This window comes from Trachemys scripta, chromosome 7 (genome assembly GCF_013100865.1).
Source record: "Trachemys scripta elegans isolate TJP31775 chromosome 7, CAS_Tse_1.0, whole genome shotgun sequence".
Classification (NCBI taxonomy): Eukaryota; Metazoa; Chordata; order Testudines; family Emydidae; genus Trachemys; species Trachemys scripta.
Window position 1 is genome coordinate 59,103,933 of NC_048304.1, and position 20,835 is coordinate 59,124,767.

Genomic DNA, 20,835 nt, shown 5'->3' on the forward strand with positions numbered 1-20,835 from the left:
GTTATGCAGGAGGTCAGACTAGATTATCACAATGGTCCCTTCTGGCCTCGGGAATTTGTGAATATGGGGGAAAATCTCTGGTAATCTGAGATTGACAGTCAAACTTTAGTCCCAGGTACAAAACTAGCTTTTAACTGCCATTAATTTTAAAAGGAATTATGTTGATGTATCATTGAGGGGGGGGGAACCCAGCTTGAATGAAAAACTTATTACCAGGAATTTATTTGAATTCACCTACCACTTCTGCAAGAGTTGATTTACTTGAACCTTTTAACCATCTGTCATCAACAACCTCACTACTAAAACAAGGATTCCTACAAATGTCACAACCCAGGATCCTTATATAAATAATATCACAGATGTTCTAAAGAAATGGCTCTGGTTAACATCTGAGTAATACTTAAAACTAAAGAATAAAATCTGATAAAAAATAATAAAAATAATAAAAAATAATAAAAAAATAAAATAAAATCTGTAGGCACTCAAAAACCTGAAGCAGGCAAAGTCACTGGAAATTTATTATCTAACTTTGCATGGAAAATGAGTGCACAAATTTTTTGGCATACACAAGAGCTATTGTCCTCTGGAACCACCGTATACACAATGCATTTTTATGACTTCATTGTTAAAAATATTATTGGCTATAAAATAATTCCCCTACCTAGAAGAATCAGCACGTAACCACAGTGCCTGTGGCAAATTCTAATACAAACACTTTTAGTTGAATAAATTTGATGTAATTTAAGAATAAAAGCAGTATTCCAAACCTGTTACTTATAACTGTATGCCATCTCCTACAGCAGTTGGAAACATATTTGCCATTCCAGGGATAAAAGGAGACAACATATGCTTGGGGTGATTATTAGTTCTCAGAATACTTGCATTCCCTACTGTCTCTGTTTTTCAATAGTATGTCTTCTGCAGTTTTGTAATTCGCTGGTAGTATTAAGCACACACCAAAAAATGTAAAATGCCCACTATTAATGGTTAACTGACATGACCTTCTGTCAAGGCTGATTCCCCACTCTGGCACGTAGAGTGCAGAAGGTGGGGGCCCGCAAGGATTTTAAAAATTAATACTGGACGCTCTGGACTTGTATTAAACTCCCCAGATTACAGCTTCTCTCTGACCTTGGATGGGTAGACGCTGCCACCACCCAAATGCAAAACCCACTTTTTGAAACTCAGGAAGGCGCACTTGGGAATTCCTTCCTGTGGGGTACCCTCAAGCCCTTTCACCCTCCAAACTCTCTCTCCCCCCCCCCCGGCGAAGAGCTGAGAAAGAATACAAAGGAAATTAGCTGTTGCCACCAGCTAATTAAAACACAAAAAATCCAATTCTGGTTTTAAAAAAAGGAAATTTTATTTAAAAACAAAAAGAAAGAAAATACATCTGGATTTTAGGCTTTTACTAGATTTGAAAATCCCACTTACAAAAATTAAACGTCAAGAATAACCTTCTTGAGGTCCAGCTCAAAGGGTACAAGCAAAACAAAGGCATTTGGGGTTAGCACAGAGGAGTCCACGAGCCTTACAAAATAACAGAAATAAATCTAATCATGTCTTTCTAGACATTTCTGATCTACTTGCATATCTGGGTTTCCAAATAAGCAATTTCTAGGTATAATTTTAATGATTTTCATACCTGGCCTTCAGCTTCTCACAGCATAACTCCTGCCCTGTTTCCTTCTTCCCCAGAGAACAACAGACAAAGGGGAAGTTTTTTTCCCCATTTTAAAAAGTTCTAGCCTTCCCATTGGTGCTTTTGGTCAGATGCCCACTCCCTTTGCTTTACCTGGGGGACTTTTTTAACCCCTTTTTTTTAAAGCAAGCAGAGAACATCCACCAAGAGGGACTTTATAGCTAACTGGCTGCTGGGTTTCCATAAAAGGGAGCTACCCCCCTTCATTTATCACACGCCCCCCAAATCACAGATAGTGCTGGCCAGCCTGGTTCAGGTCTGGTCCACACCATCTGGGATTTCTTCTTGGAGGTTTAGGAAACAGAGTTAATAAGATACATGCACCTCTAATTTACTAATAATTACATGGAGAACTAAACAGTACTTTTTAAATTTCAAGGACTACAATGACTTGGAATACAGGGACATTTTTATCCGCTGATTCTGGGAAACCTTCCCAGGAGAGTGCATCAGCCACTTTGTTAGAGGCTCCTGAAATGTGTGGTATTTCAAAATCAAAGTCTTGAAGAGCTAAACTCCACCGAAGAAGTTTTTTGTTAGTTTCTTTGACTGAGTGAAGCCACTTCAGTGCAGCATGGTCAGTCTGTAGGTGGGAATGTTGTCCCTAAATGTATGGGCGTAGCTTCTCTAGAGCATATGCAATGGCGTTACATTCTTTTTCTGAGACTGACCAGTGGCTTTCCCTCTCAGAAAGTTTTTTGCTGAGAAACACGACAGGATGGAATTGTTGATGTCGTCCTTCCTGCATTAAAACTGCTTCTACACTACACTCGGACCATCTGTGGTTACGACAAACGGTTGGTCTAAGTCCGGGGCCCTTAGTACATGGTCAGATGTAAGGGCCGCCTTAAGGTGGTTACAGGCTTTTTGACACTTCTCAGACCACTGAACTGCATTTGGCTGTTTTTTTCCTGGTTAGGTCTGTCAGTGGGGTGGCAATTTGGCTGTAGTATGGTACAAATTGTCGGTAATACCCGGCCAAGCCCAAGAAGGATTGGACCTGCTTCTTTGACTTAGGGACAGGCCAATTTTGGATAGCATTTACTTTAGCCTGTAGGGGGTTGATAGTTCTTTGACCCACCTGGCATCCAAGGTACGGAACCCTGTTTAGGCCTATTTAACATTTTTTGGCCTTAACAGTTAATCCTGCTTCCCTTATGCGCTGGAAAACAGCTTGGAGATGTTCCAGGTGTTCTGCCCATGAATCTGAGAATATAGCCACGTCGTCAAGGTAGGCGACTGCAAATTCCCCAAATCCAGCCAGAAGGTTATCTACCAGTCTCTAGAAGATGGCGGGTGCATTTCGCAGCCGAAAAGGGAGCATATTAAATTCATACGGCCCTATGTGGGTGATGAAGGCTGACCTTTCCTTGGTGGGGTCATCTAGCGGCACTTGCCAGTACTCCTTAGTTAAGTCTAAGGTAGAGATGAACTGGGCATGTCCCAGTTTCTCCAGTAGCTCATCTGTCCATGTCATTGGATAGTTTTCTGGGTGAGTTACAGCATTTAGCTTACGGTAGTCCACACAAAAGCGGATTTCCCCATCTGGTTTGGGAACCAGAACCACTGGAGAGGCCCATGCACTCTGAGGGGCGGATTACACCCATTTGTAACATGTCCTTGATTTTCCTTTCTATTGCGGTTTTGGCTTGAGGAGCCATCCAGTAGGGTTGGGCTCTAATTGAGGGAGCATTACCTGTGTTAATGGAGTGGTATGCCCGTTCTGTCTGTCTGGGGTGGATGAAAATATTGGCGTGAAGCTGGTGCACAGCTCCTGAATTTGCTGTCGCTGCTTACGCCCAAGGGTTATGGAAAGGCTCACCTCTTTTACGTCACCGTTGCTATTTCCATCATAATAGATTCCTTCAGGCCACTCAGCACCGTCTCTCTCCTGGGCTGTAAACTGGAGGACCTTGATTTCTCGGGATTAAAGGGCCTTTAGAGAATTAACATGGTATACTTTAGGCTCTGGGAATGCTATGAGGTAATTAACAGCTCTCAGGTGCTCTTGGACCATAAATGGCCCCTCCTACAACACTTCCATTTTATTGGCCTGGAGTGCTTTCAGGACCATGACTTGGTCACCTACTTTGAAGGCACGCTCTCTGGCCTTTTGCTCTTGTTGAGCATCCTGTAGGTTTTCTCAAGCAAGGGCTTAGAGAGTCTTTGAGGATGTTTTGCAGGTTGGTTACAAAGTCCAAAATATTAGTTCTTAGAGAAGATGTGACCCCCTCCCATTGCTGCTTCACCAACTGTAATGGCCCCTTAACTTTGTGGCCATAAATGAGTTCAAAGGGTGAAAATCCCAAACTGGGATGTGGTACAGCTCTGTAGGCAAAGAGCAACTGCTCAACAATAGGTCCCAATCATTGGAGTGCTCATTCACAAATTTACGTATCATGGTCCCCAAAGTTCCATTAAACTTCTCCACTAGGCCATTTGTTTGATGGTGGTAAGGGGTGGAAACCAAGTGCTTCACCCCATGAGCTTCCCAAAGATGTTTCATGGTCCCTGCCAGAAAGTTAGTTCCCGAATCTGTAAGGATGTCGGAGAGCCAACCTACCCTGGCAAAAATGTCTGCCAATGCCTGGATTACGCTTTTAGCCCTGGTGTTGCTTACAGCTACTGCTTCCGGCCATCGGGTGGCAAAATCCATAAAAGTAGGTATGTACAGCTTCCCTCTGGGTGTCTTCTTAGGAAAAGGACCCAGAATACCCACAGCTACATGCTGAAATGGAACCTCAATGATGGGGAGTGGCTGGAGAGGGGCCTTGACCTGGTCTTGGGGCTTTCCACCCTCTGGCACACCTCACAAGACCAGACATAGGTAGAAACGTCCTTGCCCATTCCCTCCCAGTGAAATGACTTCCACAAACGGTCTTTGGTCCTGTTCACCCCAGCATGGCCACTAGGGTGATTGTGGGCTAAGCTCAAGAGCTTTTCCCTCTTAGTTGGAACTACCAACTATCTCTGAGGATGCCAGTCCTCCTTGTGCCCATCAGATAGGGTTTTCTTGTACAAGAGTCGTCGTCCTACAACAAACCTGGACCTATTGGAAGAGCTGAGAGGCAGTGAGTCGCTCCGTGCTGCCGTCCAAACTCCCTTGAGTCTTTCATCCACATCCTGCTCTGCCTGGAACTGCTCCCTTGATGCTGGAGACATGAGTTCCTTGATAGGTTGTGGACTTGGGCTTGGTCCCACCGGAAGCTATACAGGTGATGGGGGGAGGGGGGGAGGAGTGTCTCCGTCAACTGTGAACCGCACGCCGCTTGTGCGCTAGGTTGTATTTCTGGCTCCGGTTGAGCTTCTTACGCCGGTTTAGTTGCTGCAGGTGCAGGCTCTGTGGCACTCTTTGGTGCTGGCTCCCCTGACTCTGGTGGGGTTGCAAGTACGGGCTCTGGTGCTGACTGCTCCGCCAGTTCCGATTCTTGGGCTGGTTCTGGCTGGGTCCCAGGAACTGGATTTACAGCTGCTGCCATAGACTCTGGTTTGGGGTCTGATTCCACCACCTCTGGCTGGGTTCCTATAGGAGGCTCAGGAATGGAGTTAGGTGTGGAGGCCTGTTTAGCCTGGCTGTGGATGACCATCCCGACCCTTTTTGTTAGCCTCACATGGTTGGCTAACTCTTCTCCCAGCAGCATGGGAATGGGATAAACATCATCGACTGCAAAAGTCCATATTCCTGACCAGCCCTTGTACTGGATAGGCAGCTTGGCTGTAGGCAGATTAAGAGTTGGCCTGAAAAGGTTGCACCGTCAATTGGGCCTCTGGGTCAATTAATTTGGGGTCCAGCAGGGATTGGTGGATCGCTGACACCTGTGCTCCAGTGTGTCTCCACGCAATAATCTTCCTCCTGCCCACACTCACAGTTTCCCTTCGCTCTGGGGGTATTTGCAAGGCATCTGGGCCTGAAGGCTCTCGGTGGGACTTTGTGTTGATGAGTTGCAGTCAGCTGGTGCTCTTGGGGCAATTGACCTTCACGTACCCCAGCTCATTACATTTAAAGCATCGCCCAGCTGGCTGGGGTGAGGTGGGTGGTTGGAGAGTGGGGTGGTGGGACGAGAGGGCATCTGGGGGTCTCCCTGATTGTTTGGAGGGCTCCTCCATGCAAGGTGGGGCTTTGGGCTGACCCTGATGGCGGGGTGTTGTCTCGAGTTGCCCCTTCTGGTATCTGCACCAACTGTTACTAGCTTTCTTCTTTTCTGTTGTGACGCACTCCATATGATTTTATGAAAATATGCTAATGAGTGTGAATATAATATAACTGGAATATGCTTCATGCAAAAGGTTTCTTGTTAGGTATCATTACAAAGCTTATAATCTACTGTGTGTGTTCATCCTCTTTGTATGAATGTATCATTCTTGTGTCTGAAACTAGGAATATGAAATATAACTCTGAGGTTCTATTGAAATTATGCAAAGTGTAGGCCATTAATGGTGGTTTAGACTCTTGATGGCTCCCATCAACTAGGACAGTTGACTGTAGATGGCTCTGTTTATTTGCAAGCCTTCTTGTGAGTCAGGCTGGGAAGAATGAAGGCTTGGGGTCTCGCAGGACATGTGACCATGTCACCTGGTACTGGAATCTGTCTTAAACCTGAGGCTTTTCCATTTAGAAGGAAGATTGGGGATACAGAGACACAAAAGATTCCTGCCTTGTGCCAAAGGCCATATAAGGGGGTGGAACAGAACAAATGGGGCTGCCAGTCATGAGAAATCCCCTAGCTACCACCTGAGCTGGAACAAGGACTGTACCAGGGAAAGGATTGGGCCCAGACTAGAAAGGAGTCTAGTCTGTGAAAGAAGCTTATCAGAACATCTCTAAGGGTGAGATTTACCTGTAAGCAGTTTCTTAATGTATTAGGCTTAGACTTGTGTGTTTTTTGTTTTATTTTGCTTGGCAACTTACTTTGTTCTATCTGTTATTACTTGGAACCACTTAAATCCTACTTTTTATACTTAATAAAATCACTTTTTACTTATTAATTAACCTAGAGCAAGTAATTAATACCTGGGGGAGCAAACAGCTGTGTATATCTCTCTATCAGTGTTGTAGATAGTGGACAAGCTTTATACAGAGTAAAACAGATTTATTTGGGGGTTTGGATCCCATTGGGGTCTGGATCCCATTGGGGTCTGGGTGCTAGAGACAGGAGCACTTCTTAAGCTGTTTTCAATTAAGTCTGTAGCTTTTGGGGGACTTGGTTCAGACCTGGGTCTGTGTTTGCAGCAGGGTAGCGTGTCAGGCTTAACAAGACAGGGTACTGAAGTCCCAAGCTGGCAGGAAAAACGGGCTCAGAGGTAGTCTCAGCACATCAGGTGATAGTCCAAGGGGGTCTCTGTGACCCACCCCGTCACATCCACCACCTCCACCCATTTGGTTCTGATCTTCCCTGCCTTGATTACAATTTTGGGCTTCCCATCTAGGCTGTACCTTTCTGTTTCCTCAGGAACATTCTCTAAGAACTGCTCCGTTTTTATTAGGAGACAGATTTAACATTTGCTCTTGATATCCAGGCATCACAATTTTTTACAATGTGATAGGCGTGTCGGGAAAATGCCACGTCTGGTTTCCACCTTAGGGCTCTGAACCGCCGATGGGTGTTAGCCCCATTCTAATTCTGGCCTTTTATTTGTTCATGTGTTCCTTAGGCATTTCAGCTGCCACCTCTGTTAAGGGTCCACTGAGCTGTGGCCTCAGCGCCACCATATACTGGTCTGTAGGGGTGTTGTACCCAAGGCAGGCCCTTTCAAACTTTTCTAAGAAAGCCTCTATCATCGCCTACCTTGTACGTGGGGAATTTCTTGGATTGGGGAGTGATGCCTGGAGAAGGACTGTTAGAGTTACCTGGTGGACCCAGCTTAGTCCTTTCCAGCTCTAAGTGCTTCAGCTCTAACTCCGGCTCCAAGCTCTTCGCGTGTCTCCTCTCCTCTGCTTCCAAGCGCATCATCTGTAGGATGAAATTCCTGCCTTCCACAGTCAGAACTTGGTCTGGGTTAAGGGCATCCCTCCATCTTGGCACCTGGATCTCGGGTTGGGGAGGGCTGACCCTTCCCTCCTGGGAAGTTCCCAGTCCCCCCATCCCCTCCCTGCATTTCTGTCATGGAGCTGGATGTCTGGGCTTGATCTGGGTCTGTCTCCTCCATGGCGTGCCGCTTTGGGAAGACTGGTTGCTCTACGGCAGGGGTCGGCAACCTGCAGCTATTGGCCTGGATTACGGAACCCCAGACCAGCAGCGGGCTGAGCGGCTCATCCCGCTGCTGGTCTGGGGTCCCAGCCGCCGGACCCTTGCCACCCGGGGTCCCAGCCGCCGGACCCTTGCCAGCCTGCTGCCGGCCTGGATGGACAGAACCCAGCAGCAGGCTGAGCAGAGCCGGCGGCCTGGCCCCGGGACAGCAGACGAAACCCCAGACCGGCAGCGGGCTGAGCCGCTCAGCCCACTGCCAGTCTGGGGTTCGGTCTGTTGCCCACGCTGCCGGTCTGGCATGTGAAACCTTTAAATTAAATAAAGACTTGGCACACCTCTTCTCAAAGGTTGCCGACCCCTGCTGTAGGGTTTCTGTGCCCAACCTCAACCTCGTGCACAGGGCTGCCCTACTCTAGCCTAGTTATTTCGTTGCCACAAAGCTAGAAAAAAATAAAATGAAATAAAATGCTTCTTGGACTCCCTGGCTTGGCAGGCTGACCCCTTTGCGTGCCTGTTCCCCCTCAGGCAGCAAAGAAAAGAAAGGGAGTTGTTTTTTTTTTTCCTGGCTTTCAAGCAGCCAAAAGGAAAAATGGGTCCTTTTAAAATCCTGGGGTCTGTGTTTCTGGTTCAAAATGATCCCACCGCTCTACCACCATGTCAAGGCTGATTTCCCCACTCTAACACTTCGAGTGCAAAAGGTGGAGACCTGCAAGGATGTAAAAAATTAATACTGGCCGCGCTAGGCTAGTATTAAACTCGCATGGTTACAGCTTATTCTCTGACCTTGGATGGGTAGATGCTGCCACCACCCCAGTGCAAAACCCCCTTTTTTGGAACCCAGGAGGGCGCACTTGGGAATTCCTTTCTGTGGGGTACCCTCAAGCCCTTTCACACACACCCCCCCCGGGGAAGAGCTGAGAAAGAAAACAAAGGAAATTAGCTGTTGCCACCAGCTAACTAAAAAAGCATGCACAAACCTCTTAAGAAGCAAAATATCCAGTCCTGTTCTTAAAAAAGGTAAATTTTATTAAACAAAAAGAAGGAAAATACATCTGGATTTTAGGCTTTTACTAGATTTGAAAATCCCACTGACAAAAATTAAACATCAAGCATAACCTTCTTGAGGTCCAGCTTAAAGGGTACAAGCAAAACAAAAGTATTTGGGGTTAGTACAGAGGAGTCCACAAGCCTTACAAAATAACAGAAATAAATCTAATCATGTCTTTCTAGACATTTCTGATCTACTTGCATATCTGGGTTTCCAAATAAGCAATTTCTAGGTATAATTCTAATGATTTTCATACTTGGCCTTCAGCTTCTCACAGCATGCATGACTCCTGCCCTGTTCCCCTCTTCCCTGGAGAACAACAACAGACAAAGGGGAAGTTTTTTCTCCTCCATTTTAAAAAGTTCTAGCCTTCCCATTGGCTCTTTTGGTCAGGTACCCACTCCCTCTTCTTTACCTAGGGGACTTTAACCCTTTACAGGTAAAGCAAGCAGAGAACATCCACCAAGAGGGACTTTATAGCTAACTGGCTGCTGGGTGTCCATAAAAGGGAGCTCCTCCCTCCCCCATTTATCACACCTTCTGATTACATAAGTGAGGTAGCACATTACCTAAAAGCACAGTGCATGCACATTTTTTTAAAAGGTGATCTACATGTATATTTGTGTCTCTCTCCTGAAGTATTACTAGTCCCCAATGTAATCCCTTTAATCCTCCCTCCTTGCCCATTTTAGCATCAGTCAATCCTGGGTTGTTTGAGTTTGTGATGCCACCTAGTGGCTAGGTACATAACGTAGTAGACCTTATGACCTCTAGGAAGTTGCAGATAATTAGAGGGAATCAATTTTAAAAATATACAAATCCTTTATTCCAGGGAAAAAATGGGGCAAATTTAAAAAAAAAAAAAAACCAGGAAAGGTCAGGAACCAAGGACAGATGGGAAAGGCAAGGGAATCAGGGATAGCTACTAACTAGTCACACAGCAATATTTAAACACTCCCTTAATTTCTGAACCCTCTACAAAAACCATGAAAATGCACCCCAAGCCTCCCCACAGGCTAGTGGAGTTGGAGATGGAGAAGGAGGAGTAGTGCATTCCTTCTTAGAAAGTTGGTAGCTGTCCCTTTTGGCTGGAGTAGGTCTCTGGACAGCTCCTGGTGCAGAGGAGGCCCACTGGGCTCAGTTGGCAGGCACCATTGGCGGCACAGCATAGTATTGGGGCTCAGTCTCTTTTCTGGGTGCTCTGCATTGGCCAGACTGAAAAACACATGTTTTCCCCCTCTGCTGCAGGGAGCGACTAACGGGTTGTGTCTCATGCTGCTGCTTATAGCCAGTGCCCTGGAGTCACTTTCCCTCCCCAAACATATGGTATCTCTCCGTGCACATATATGGGGGCCTATCCAAGTGTAGGCTATCCAGACCTGCAGTTGATTGCCCTGGTGTGTCAGTAAGGCTCTGGCCTGGCAATTCTTCCTCTGTCCTAGCTCCTACTACTGGGGTGGGTCTCAAGGACAGATAAGCAGGTAATTTTAGTTCCCTAGCTGTTGCCTTTGTACTGCTTTGTGCCTTTTAGACAGCACTCATCTGCTCACACTCAAGCTCCCCAAATGGTAATGGGGTGATATAGTATAAAAATACTTCAGACTGAAGTGATGCTGTACCTACTACAGTACCACAAATGAATGTTTTTAATGACTTAAACCAAAAGGGTTTTTGTAGTTATTTAATGAATACGGCACCTGAGGCTGTGTGGGGCTGAAACGTGACCATTTCCTGGTCATTTGTGGTAAAACAAGTAAACCAAAGTGACATTTATATTATCATTTAGGTTTTGGAATTAAGACACTGGGGGCTGTTCATGCTTCTTAGTACTATTGTTTCATACAGCGTGCAGACTGAAAAAACAATGTTGCTTCAGTTTGGTTGGTTCATGCTCAAGTTATGTTAATAGCTATGAGGGCTAGAACCAAATTGTGTATTAAAAAATAAAAGCTTAGATTCTGGCTCTCTATTGTACCCCCAGGAGAGGAAGGTTCTGTGGTAAATCTCATGGGTCTGGAATCAGATGTGAATGCTGTGGTGCACTATATGAAGGTCCAGTCTCAAAATGCTTTTTTTTTTTATTGTTCGCTGGTGGCTTATTTCTTAAATGTATTTTTTAAATTTCTCCTCTTAAAAAAACAAAACAAGAAGGTGATAATCAGTCACTGAGGGGGAAACTACTACAGTCTTTTTTATATGTAAGGTAAGCTCAGGTGATGTAAATTGCAGCTTAGCAGGTGTTGACTAGTGTGCGATTTTGCTGATGCCTGGCAGCTATCCCTCAGTGTAAATAAGGCTGAAGTGTTAGTGGAATCTTGGAAGAAAAACCCAAGGAAAGTATACAAAGGAAACAGTTAGTTTGGGGGCTTGTTTCCTTTGCTGCACATAAGGTGGGGGGAATGGGACAAAATGAGGTGGAAGCAGGAATGGAGTTGTTCAGAGCCTTGAAGGTTAGGGGTACAGAACGTAACAGAATTTGAGCAGCAGAGTTATCTGTGTGCACTTCAAACAGGTCATGAGGAAGATGATCCCCAAAACAGCATTTTGGGTGTGGTCTAGGGGAGGAAGTTGTCCATCAGAGAAGCCAGCCAGGAAGTTGTTGCTGTAGTGGAGGTGGAGATTACATAGCAATGAGGAGGAAAGGACAGATCTCAGATGTTGCTGTAAAGGAAGAGAGTCACCAAAACTGGTGCCAGCCTGGATGTGAGCGGGGTGGGAGGGAATGGAATCTGAGCTGACACCAAGCATGGGTGATAGGATAGTGGGATTGACAGTGGGAAGGGTGATGAGGGGATTGTGGGAAGAAGAGGGGACTGCTCACTGTGCTATGTTTGAGTTACAAGAGCACTTGTCAGAAAGCCATAGTCTGGAGGCTGAACAAGGTGGGAGTTGTTGCCCTACAGCTTGGGGCTGAAGCCAAGCGAGCAGGTGAGGTCATCCACGACCAGAGAGAAAGACCAAAGAAAAAACCCTGATGAGCATTTATGGAGCGGGAGAAAGGAGGAGGAGCCACTGATGGAGTCATGTAGTACAGGCCTAAGGGAAGCAAATCCAGATCCATATACTTGTCTCCATTCTTTGTTTACAGTATGGGCTCTGAACTTTTATACAGCTTTCCTTTCTTGTCATCGTGACAGTCGTGTCTGCTCCAGTGAGGCATTCCATAGTTGCTGATGAAGGGGAACCTCTACATCCTCTTCAGTGATCTGACATCAGCTCCTATAGTTAGTGAATTGAGCCTTTGAGGTTTGTGTGACAAAGGTACAATTTAACAGTTGCAAAGAGAGCTAGTTTCATAAGCCTTTCTTCTCAGACAGATGATGCCTCTGATGGCAGTTTATTTTAGATTATATAATATATTAAATAATTTAAAAATACATCATTTTAGTCCTCTCTAGTTCCCTTTATTTTATTGCAGCTGGTAGCTGAATTGAATGCAGCAGATCAGCTAACTGAGAGCTGAATTTGCTGAACTTTTAGATTCTTGGAGAATTCTAATTTTAGAACACTTATTTTAATGGATTACACCAAATGTATGACTTCTATGTAAATAGACTAACCACAAACACCAATTCCTGATTCTCTCCCTGAAGAAAACATTGTCCCCATTTTCAAATGTCTTTTAAAATAAAGCAGGTACACCGCTACCTCGATATAACGCGAGCCGATATAACACTAATTCGGATACAACGCGGTAAAGCAGTGCTCTGGGGGGGTGGGGCTGTGCTCTCTGGTGGATCAAAGCAAGTTCAATATAACGTGGTTTCACCTATAACGCAGTAAGATTTTTTGACTCCCGAGGACAGTGTTATATCGAGGTAGAGGTGTATATAGAATACGAATAAATAACAATATAATGCTGCATAGGAGCTAAGAATCTGTCATTGTTTCTGTTAAGCAGCTGAATAAATGACTAAAGTAATGTATTAAAACAACATGCTCTTTCTTAGCCATTAGAGGTCAAACACTTCTTGTTTTAGTCAAATGTGAGAGGTTTTAATATTAGATACCCTTCTAAAGATCATTTACTCTATTAATTCCACACAAAACCTGTATTAAGAGAACATTTAGACTGCACAGTTAGCATTCACCCAAAATTAATTCACAACAATGCACAGGAGACAGGAGAGAAATAGTATTTAATCTCAGACTGGCAGTGCATATACAGAAAGGAGCAGAGTTAAAGTTGAATAATGTAACCTTAATATTGGGTTGTGGGGTTTTGTTTTTGTTTTTGTTTGTTTGTTTGTTTGTTTGTTTGTTTTTTGGACTGTTTGGTGGCAATTTTAACCTAGGGATCTTTAAGGAATATGTATCCTATGGTAAGACTTCCTTTCTTCCTGTGAAGGAAGAGAATTTTTTCCTTCCTTTCTTTGATCACTTTTTTTGTTTTTGTAGTTCATATCTGTCAATCAGAACTCTCTTCCCCCCGCCCAGTTTTGTTAAACTATTAAATTCCAGGGCATTTGAAAGTTACTCTTGTTAAGTTAAAAGATAAATTGTACTCCTCCTTCCCTGAAACTCAGTTTTTCTTCCTGAAACTCTTTGATTCGCAATCAATCTCAGATTGTTTCAGGTTTGGGAGTACCATCCTGTTAAGCAGCATTTAGTTTTTAGCCTCAGGCAGTATATTAATAGTTTGTTTCTATTGCAATAGTCCTTCATGGGATCCTGATCCTGATCGGGGCCTTTGTTCCAAGTGCTGTACAGATATGTGCAAAGACACTGTCTCTGCACTGAAGACCTTACAGCAGTGATTCTCAAACTTTTTTTTCCCCACAGACCACTTCAAAATTGGTGAGGGTCTTGGCGGACTACTTAATCTTTCCAAATGTTGTTTATACTGTAAAGCACTTTGGATAAAAGCGCTATATAAAAATAATTAACCTTTTTTGTTCTACAACTAAAAGCACACAACTTATATTTTAATATACGTAGTCTTACCTTTCCAATGCGATGGATGTACCCTCTCTTCCCTGCCGTGGCAGCCCCCGAGCTGGGGGGTTTCTCCCCGGCAGCCGCAGCCCTGGAGCTGGGGAAAGTCACCTCTTTCTCCAGCCACCACAGCCTTGCATGTCCCAAATTCCCCGCACTCCCTCTTGTCACCCCACTGCCCCCTCTCACCTACCCCCTATTCCCCCCAATGCCATCACCTCACATGTGTCTTCTCCAGGGTCCAGGCACCTAATTAGTGGAGCCATGCCTGCCCACTCCACTAATTAGGTGGGTGGCCCTTCGTTTTCTTGTGCGCGGCCACCCAGGTCTTACAGTCTAAAACCTCAGAATGAGAGATCTAGTGTCATCTCACTGGAGATATTCCCTATACAATTGGCAAAAGTAGATGTAGGAGAAGTTCTCTGATAAGGCAACATTTTGCATTTGATATTTAGAAAACCAAAGTTTTTCAATTACAATTGTTCTTTTTTGTTTTTACAGGTTGAGTGTGAATTTTGGATGAAGCTATCTAACTAAATTGTCATCATGAGCAGAAGCAAGCGTGACAGCAATTTCTACAGTGTAGAGATTGGAGATTCTACTTTCACTGTACTGAAACGATTTCAGAATTTAAAACCTATAGGATCAGGGGCACAAGGAATAGTATGGTAAGTTTTCTTTAAATTAGAGCATAAATAATCTTAGCTTAATAATTTAGAAGAGAAAATTGAGTGTGTGATGACTACTGTATCTTACTGAAAGGTAGGGTAGAGTCAGTAGGATGTGTGGGAGAGAGAATTTGATTCTCAAAGGGCTTGGCTATATTGGCACTTTATACCGCAATAAAGCCTCCCAGAGAGCTCTACCTTACTCCCCGTCCACACTGGCAAGGCATGCAGCGCGCTCTAACTCCCTGGCTAGAGCACTCCTGATACTCCACCTCCACGAGCGGGATAACAGCTGTTGTGTATTGGCTGAGACACCCCAGGGCCAGTGTGAATGAGGAGTTAATTACAGCGTTCTGACTGACCTCCGGAAACGTCCCATAATCCCCTTAAGTCAAGTGGCCTCTCTCCTCTTTGTTGTGAAATTGGCTGAGGATTGCTGAAGTGCCTTTTCAGAGCTCCATTTCAGACAGCGGCTGCTTATCTGCAACAGGGCAAAGCAAACGTTTACTGAGTGAGTGAGAGAGGCAGGGGGTCTAGGGGGATCTGAACTTACAAGAGTGCTGACACACTCTCAACACTCCAAAAAACCCCTCACTCTCTCTCCCCCCACATACAAACAACACACTCCACTCCACCCCCGTCATTTGAAAAGCAAGTTGCAGTCACTTGAATGCTGGGATAGCTGCTCATAATCCACCGCTCCCGATGCCGCTGCAAATGCCGCAAGTGTGGCCACACCTGTGCGCTTGCAGCTGTCAGTGTGGACAGACTGGAGCACTTTCCCTAGCGCACTCTCCGAAGGCTGGTTTAACCGAAAGTGCTCTACAGCTGCAAGTGTAGCCAAGCCCAAAGTGAGGAACTAATTGTAATGACATGTAATGCCCCTTCCCTCTCCAACTCAATCAGTGCGTTTTGCCTCTAACCTATAACATCCACTCTAGTTTGAGGGTGGAGCCACTTCAATACAAACATGGCCAGTTATGTGATAGTTCTGTAATTTGGCAAATAAATGAGGGTCTGGGAGATTAGGATAGTGCTAAGAAACTGATTTTTTCCCCGCCGTGACTTAATCCAACCCTGTTTGCCTTGGAGTAGAAGCCAGCATTGCTCTTTTTTTGCACACTCTCGGTGTAGTACATGCTTACAGTTCTCAGAGTAGCTGCTTGAAACTGAGTGAATCCATTCTCATCAGTTCCTAGGAGCAGCCAGCTAGTACTTTTGATGTTGTCTGTCCACAAAAACAGTAAAGGTCTGACATATTTTCAAGACAGATTTCCTAAAGCTAACTTAAAACCGATTTGGTTATGAACAGTGCCATATGAACTGAAAATTAGGTGAGGGCTGCAGATTAAAGATAGTAAGTAGTAATTTCAGGCAGAGAACTGGAATTGCTCCAGGGATAAGTGTTAGGTCCAGGCTTATTTTACATTTTTGTGAATGATCAGGGAGATGTAAATAGAGCATTAACTTCAGCTGATACTAAAGCAGGAGATAATACCAAGAGGACACAGAAATGACAAAAGAAACTTAATGAAGTTAGGAGTATGGGCAAGAAATAAAATTGCCTGAACCTCTACAATGGAACCTGTTACAATCTGTATTTATGAAGTACTGTGTAAAATTCTGACAGTAATAGGGACAAAGGAAAGCCAATGCATTTGAAAAAATGCAAGTAGTGCAAGTGAGAGACTTTAAGAGTAACAGTGTTGAACAAGGTATTATTAGAGGTGATAGTTGCCAACAAAGTAAAATAGGAGCTTGCACTGTGATGGGGTAGCAGAAGAGCTAATGTGAATTCTGGGTGGGTCTACATTGTCATGGATAGCCACAATTTTCTTTGTAGTTACATTCAGTTTGGAGCCCCTTTAATACCAGAATTATTAAATTAAGAATTATTAAATTAAAAACTAAATGTACAATAACATGCTAAAGTGGGGATAGGGAATGTAGACACACTTGTCGAATACCTGAAGGCAGTAGACACACAGTGAGGAAGATGAATTGTTTAGGATACTAAAAGTGAGTATTACTAAGTGCAGTGGGATGAGTTTAAAGGAAAACTCAGGCTGAATTTCTGGAAGAACATCCAGACTATGCAATAGGTTCCCAAGGGAAAAGGCAAAAGGCTCCTGTCACGGGGTTTACTCACCATTGGGGCATCTCCTCCTGGCCATTTTGGGAATTAGCTCCTGACAGGTCCAATGCCCCCTTCTGCTGCTCATCCGCATACCCTGCCCCTCTCTCTCTCTGCAACTCAGGGTGATTTGCTTTGACTCTCCCCTTGATCTCCTCCTTTCTCTCCCTAAGGCTAGATAGTGACTGTAGCCCCTCCTGCTGCTAGCTTCCTGGCTCTCTCATAATCCCACCTGTCCCTTCTCAGTTGGGCTCTGTTGCCAATCAGGGGTTGTTTATCCAGCCTAATTCCCCTCAGGTGTGACCTATCAAGTTAATTTGCCGCCTTCTCAGCCTCCTTAACCCTTTCAAGATTGGTATGATGTGAACCCATCCTGGGTTAGTGGTGGTCCCTCGCCCTGTGGGTCAGTGGGAGGCCACTCCACCTCACTGGACGTTACTCACAGTCAGGGAATTAGTAAAGCACTGCTCCAACAATTGCTCCGACCTGCAGTCCAAATGAGTCTCTGGGACCCAGGTCCTCCATTGGGGCAGGGTGGCAAACAGTCTGTGGCCTTGGCCTGTAATCAGGACAGAGCAGCAAACAGTTAAGGGTTCTGGCCCATGATCTGGGCAGAGCAGCACAAGTCTGTAAGGCTGGGCCCTCAGTCAGGGTGGGGCAGTAGTTTAAGGCTCTGGCCCACAGTCAGGGCAACACAGGGTTCGTGTGTCCTAGCTCTAGCTGACAAACACAGGCCTCTTGGCCTAGAGAGGGGAGGCTGCCACCCCATGGGTGGGGTGGCAGGGAATAGGAGAGCCTGACTCCACCAGGCCCCGACCCAGGACCTTAACAGTGGTGGAATATTTCACCACTGGGTCAGCAGAGAATCTAGCAGCAACATGCTGACCGGGTCTCTGGGGTCAGCTGCCCCTGGGCCACTTCCTCCCCTCCCTTTGGAGTGTACCTGGATCCATGCGGGGTGGGGAGTCCCAGCATTTCATTGGGGTAGAATGCCAGTGGCAGTCCCAACGACTCCTCAGTGCCTTGGCAGCAGGCAGTTCTGGTCAGTCTTCAGCTCAGCAGGGATCTGCTGCAGTCTCCCCTCTCATGAGTGGGCAGGAGGCATCTGTCTCCTTTGGCAGCTGCAGCTAAACTGAGCTCCAGGAGGACCCGCCCTTTATACTTCCTGACCTGCCTCCTGACTTCCAGTGGGAGGGGCAATCATGGCCTGGCTCCACCCACCTGGGTTCAGAGAGTGGTCCCTCCCCCTCTGTCTCAGTGGGAGACCACTCTGTCTCACTACAATCCCCGTCACAGCTTCTAACTCAGTGCATGTTATGACAAAGTTCCTCCTCTGCCTTGGTGGGTCCTGCGCTTATTGGCGGATTTTGCTCACCTCAGAGATTCACGGCAGCCCTCAGTTTGGCCACTTTTGCTTGTGGCTCAAACCTGCCATTCACTCAGCTAACCTCATCACTGGCCAACATGGGGAAAAGGAAGGAGAACAATCCCCGCAGTCTCTGCTGATCCACCTTGTGGGTCGAGGGATAGGCCAGGGAACTTCCCCTCTGGTGGGACCTACAGTCCAGGTCAACTCCTCTTATATCCAATAGGGGGAAGAAGGATGGGGGGGAACCCGGGCCCACCCTCTACTCCGGGTTCCAGCCCAGGGCCCTGTGGATCACAGCTGTTTACAGTGTTTTGTGTAACAGCTGTGTGACAGCTACAACTCCCTGGGCTACTTCGCCATGGCCTCCTCCCAACATCATTTTTATCCTCACCACAGGACCTTCCTCCTGATACCAGATAGCGTTTGTACTCCTCAGTCCTCCAGCAGCACACCCTCTCACTCTCAGCTCCTTGTATTCCCCTCACTGACTGAAGTGAGGTCCTTTTTAAACCAGGTGCCCTGATTAGCCTGCCTGTCTTAATTAATTAAGGGTCTTCTCTCCCCCCAAATGCCCCCCAAAAAGATGACTATGGGCAAGACTTAATACAGCGTTCTGGTGTTTTTGAGGTACTAGGATCTGCTGTACCTTGTGCCCCTGTACTGGTGCAACCCAGTACAAGAGATTCTTTTTCATTATGAAGTAGGGTCCTGGTCCCTGGGTTTTCCCTTCCACGGGGACCCCATCTATTTCGGTCACCTCCTTCCTAATGTTGTCGTACCTTGGGTCTTCAGCCTGGTCCCGTCCAAAATTTTCTCTCTCGGGGCTAATCTGCCCGAGATCTAGGGGACCTGTCTCTGTCGCCTCTACTGGTTCAGAGGCATTAGGGGGGTCAGATTTGGGTGCTTCTCCCTCCTGGGTGGCCTCCTTTTCAGCTGCTCGGGTCTGCCTACCTATGAGAGCGACCCTCTGGGTTTGGGTCAGTATTCGGGTTCCCAAGGCCTTAGCTGCCCTTCTTTCCCTTTTCGTCTTTCTACCCTGCCTGGGAGTGTAGAACAAATCTGGGGATATTTCAGAGAAGATTGGGGGTTGACAGTCTACTGTGGATGTCTCACTAACTTCAGGGTTTCCCCCTTTCTCCAATCCCCCTACCAGGAGTAAGTCTCCAAACCCTGGAAAGTCCCTCCCTATGAGCACCGGGTATGGGAGTTTAGGGACTACACCTGCTGCTACCTCAGTAGTGTTCCCCTGGATTTCAATTTTTACCAGGATGGTGGGGTAATAACTAACTGTCCCATGGACGCATGTCACCCCTGTGCGCTTTGCCTGCAGCAGCTGACTACACTTCATAAGCTTCCCTGAAATAAGCGTGATCGCACTCCCCGAATCAACCAGTGCCGTGGTTTCTGCCTCATTTAGTTTTATTGGTCTGGTGTACATACACGGGGTTAGTGCGACCCCCCACCAGGTGAATTTTCATGGGTCTTCCCAGTTCCCTAGGTTACACTGCATAGGCTCCTCAGCATTGGGACACTGTGCAGCTATGTGTCCCCACTCCCCACGGGGTAACATCTGTAGGGGGCCCTAGGCATTCCCCAGTCTCTCGATTTGGGCAGTCTAATGACACTATCCTCTTCCCCCTCAGTGCTCCGACTCTTTGTGGCCTCCGATTGGCCTCCAGCCTCGCTCTTTTTGCACCTAGGCCCTACTAGGTGCCCAGTCACTTGAGCTCTGTGGCTTGGTGCTGCTAGTTTAACCCAGGATCCCTCTTCCTTAAGTGGTCAGGTCAGTTCTTCTTCGAATGATTGCTTATGTGTATTCCACAATAGGTGTGCATGCTCACCACGTGCACCGGTGCCGGAAGTTTTTCCCCTAGCAGTACCCGTAGGGGAGTGCCCCAGCGACCCCTGGAGTGGTGCCTCCATGATGCAGTATAAGGGGCACTGTGCGCTCCCCCCCCACCCTCAGTTCCTTCTTGCCGCCAGTGAAGGTGCTTCGGAACTGCTCTGCTCCAGCTTTGCTGGAGCTCGTCCCCAAAACTGCTTGTTCGTTCAGTGTATGATACCGGTAGTTAGTTAGTTGTTTAGTTTAGCTAGAGCGCCCAGGCTGGGACATGCCCCATACCCCGGGTTTTAAGTCGTGCAACACTTGTAGGTGATCTATGCCAGTGAGTGATCCACACACGGATTGTTTACGCTGTTTGGGGGAAACTCATCTCAGCGATTGCTGCAAGATTTACAAGTCGTTTAAGCCTCGGGCCAAGACAGAAAGGGACATTAGGCTTCGGGCTATTGTGACGGAGTTGGCGCTGACCCTGGCTCCAACGTGCCGCTCCGAGTCGGCACTGGGCACCGCGGTGTCGGTGCGCAGTGACTCTTCGGCACCATCGACTATTCGGCACCGCTCCCTGTCCACGGAGCACGCCAAGAAGGCTAGGAAGAGGTCATCTTCGCTGCAGCACCAGAGTAAACCCAGGACAGACCTAGACCCATCTTGGGCAGTCCTCGATCCCCTTCAGCCTCTAGGCCTCCGACTCAAGTCGAGCGGAGTAGCCCGGCCCATTCGGAGCAGGCCTCCCTGGATGTCTGAATGCCCTCCCCACTGGGGGCTCTGCAGGCAGCTCGGGATGTTATGTCCATGCCAGTACCAGGAGCACCGCCGATGTCGGCCCCGCGCTCCAGAGGCAAGCCGCTGCTGGGATCTCCACAGTCACCCACAGCACAGTACCAGTCTCGGTCGAGGGAATGTTCCCGACGCCATTCGCCACCCAGCGACCATTCAGGGCAAAATCCA

The 20,835-nt window shown here is 46.6% G+C and overlaps 1 protein-coding gene across 5 annotated transcripts in view; it reads left to right on the plus strand.

Annotated features, from left to right (window-relative positions):
* The window catches only part of MAPK8 (mitogen-activated protein kinase 8), a 134,179-nt gene that overhangs the window by 68,835 nt on the left and 44,509 nt on the right, over nt 1–20,835 (plus strand). For 4 of the 5 annotated variants that reach the window (XM_034775041.1, XM_034775038.1, XM_034775042.1 and 1 more), the window contains exon 2: nt 14,375–14,541. In XM_034775041.1, the coding sequence (XP_034630932.1) occupies nt 14,420–14,541 (122 nt within the window). In that variant the 5' untranslated portion in view covers nt 14,375–14,419. Of the gene's footprint in view, nt 1–12,107; nt 12,185–14,374; nt 14,542–20,835 lie in introns of those variants that run through there. The other variant, XM_034775039.1, reaches the window with a different exon arrangement.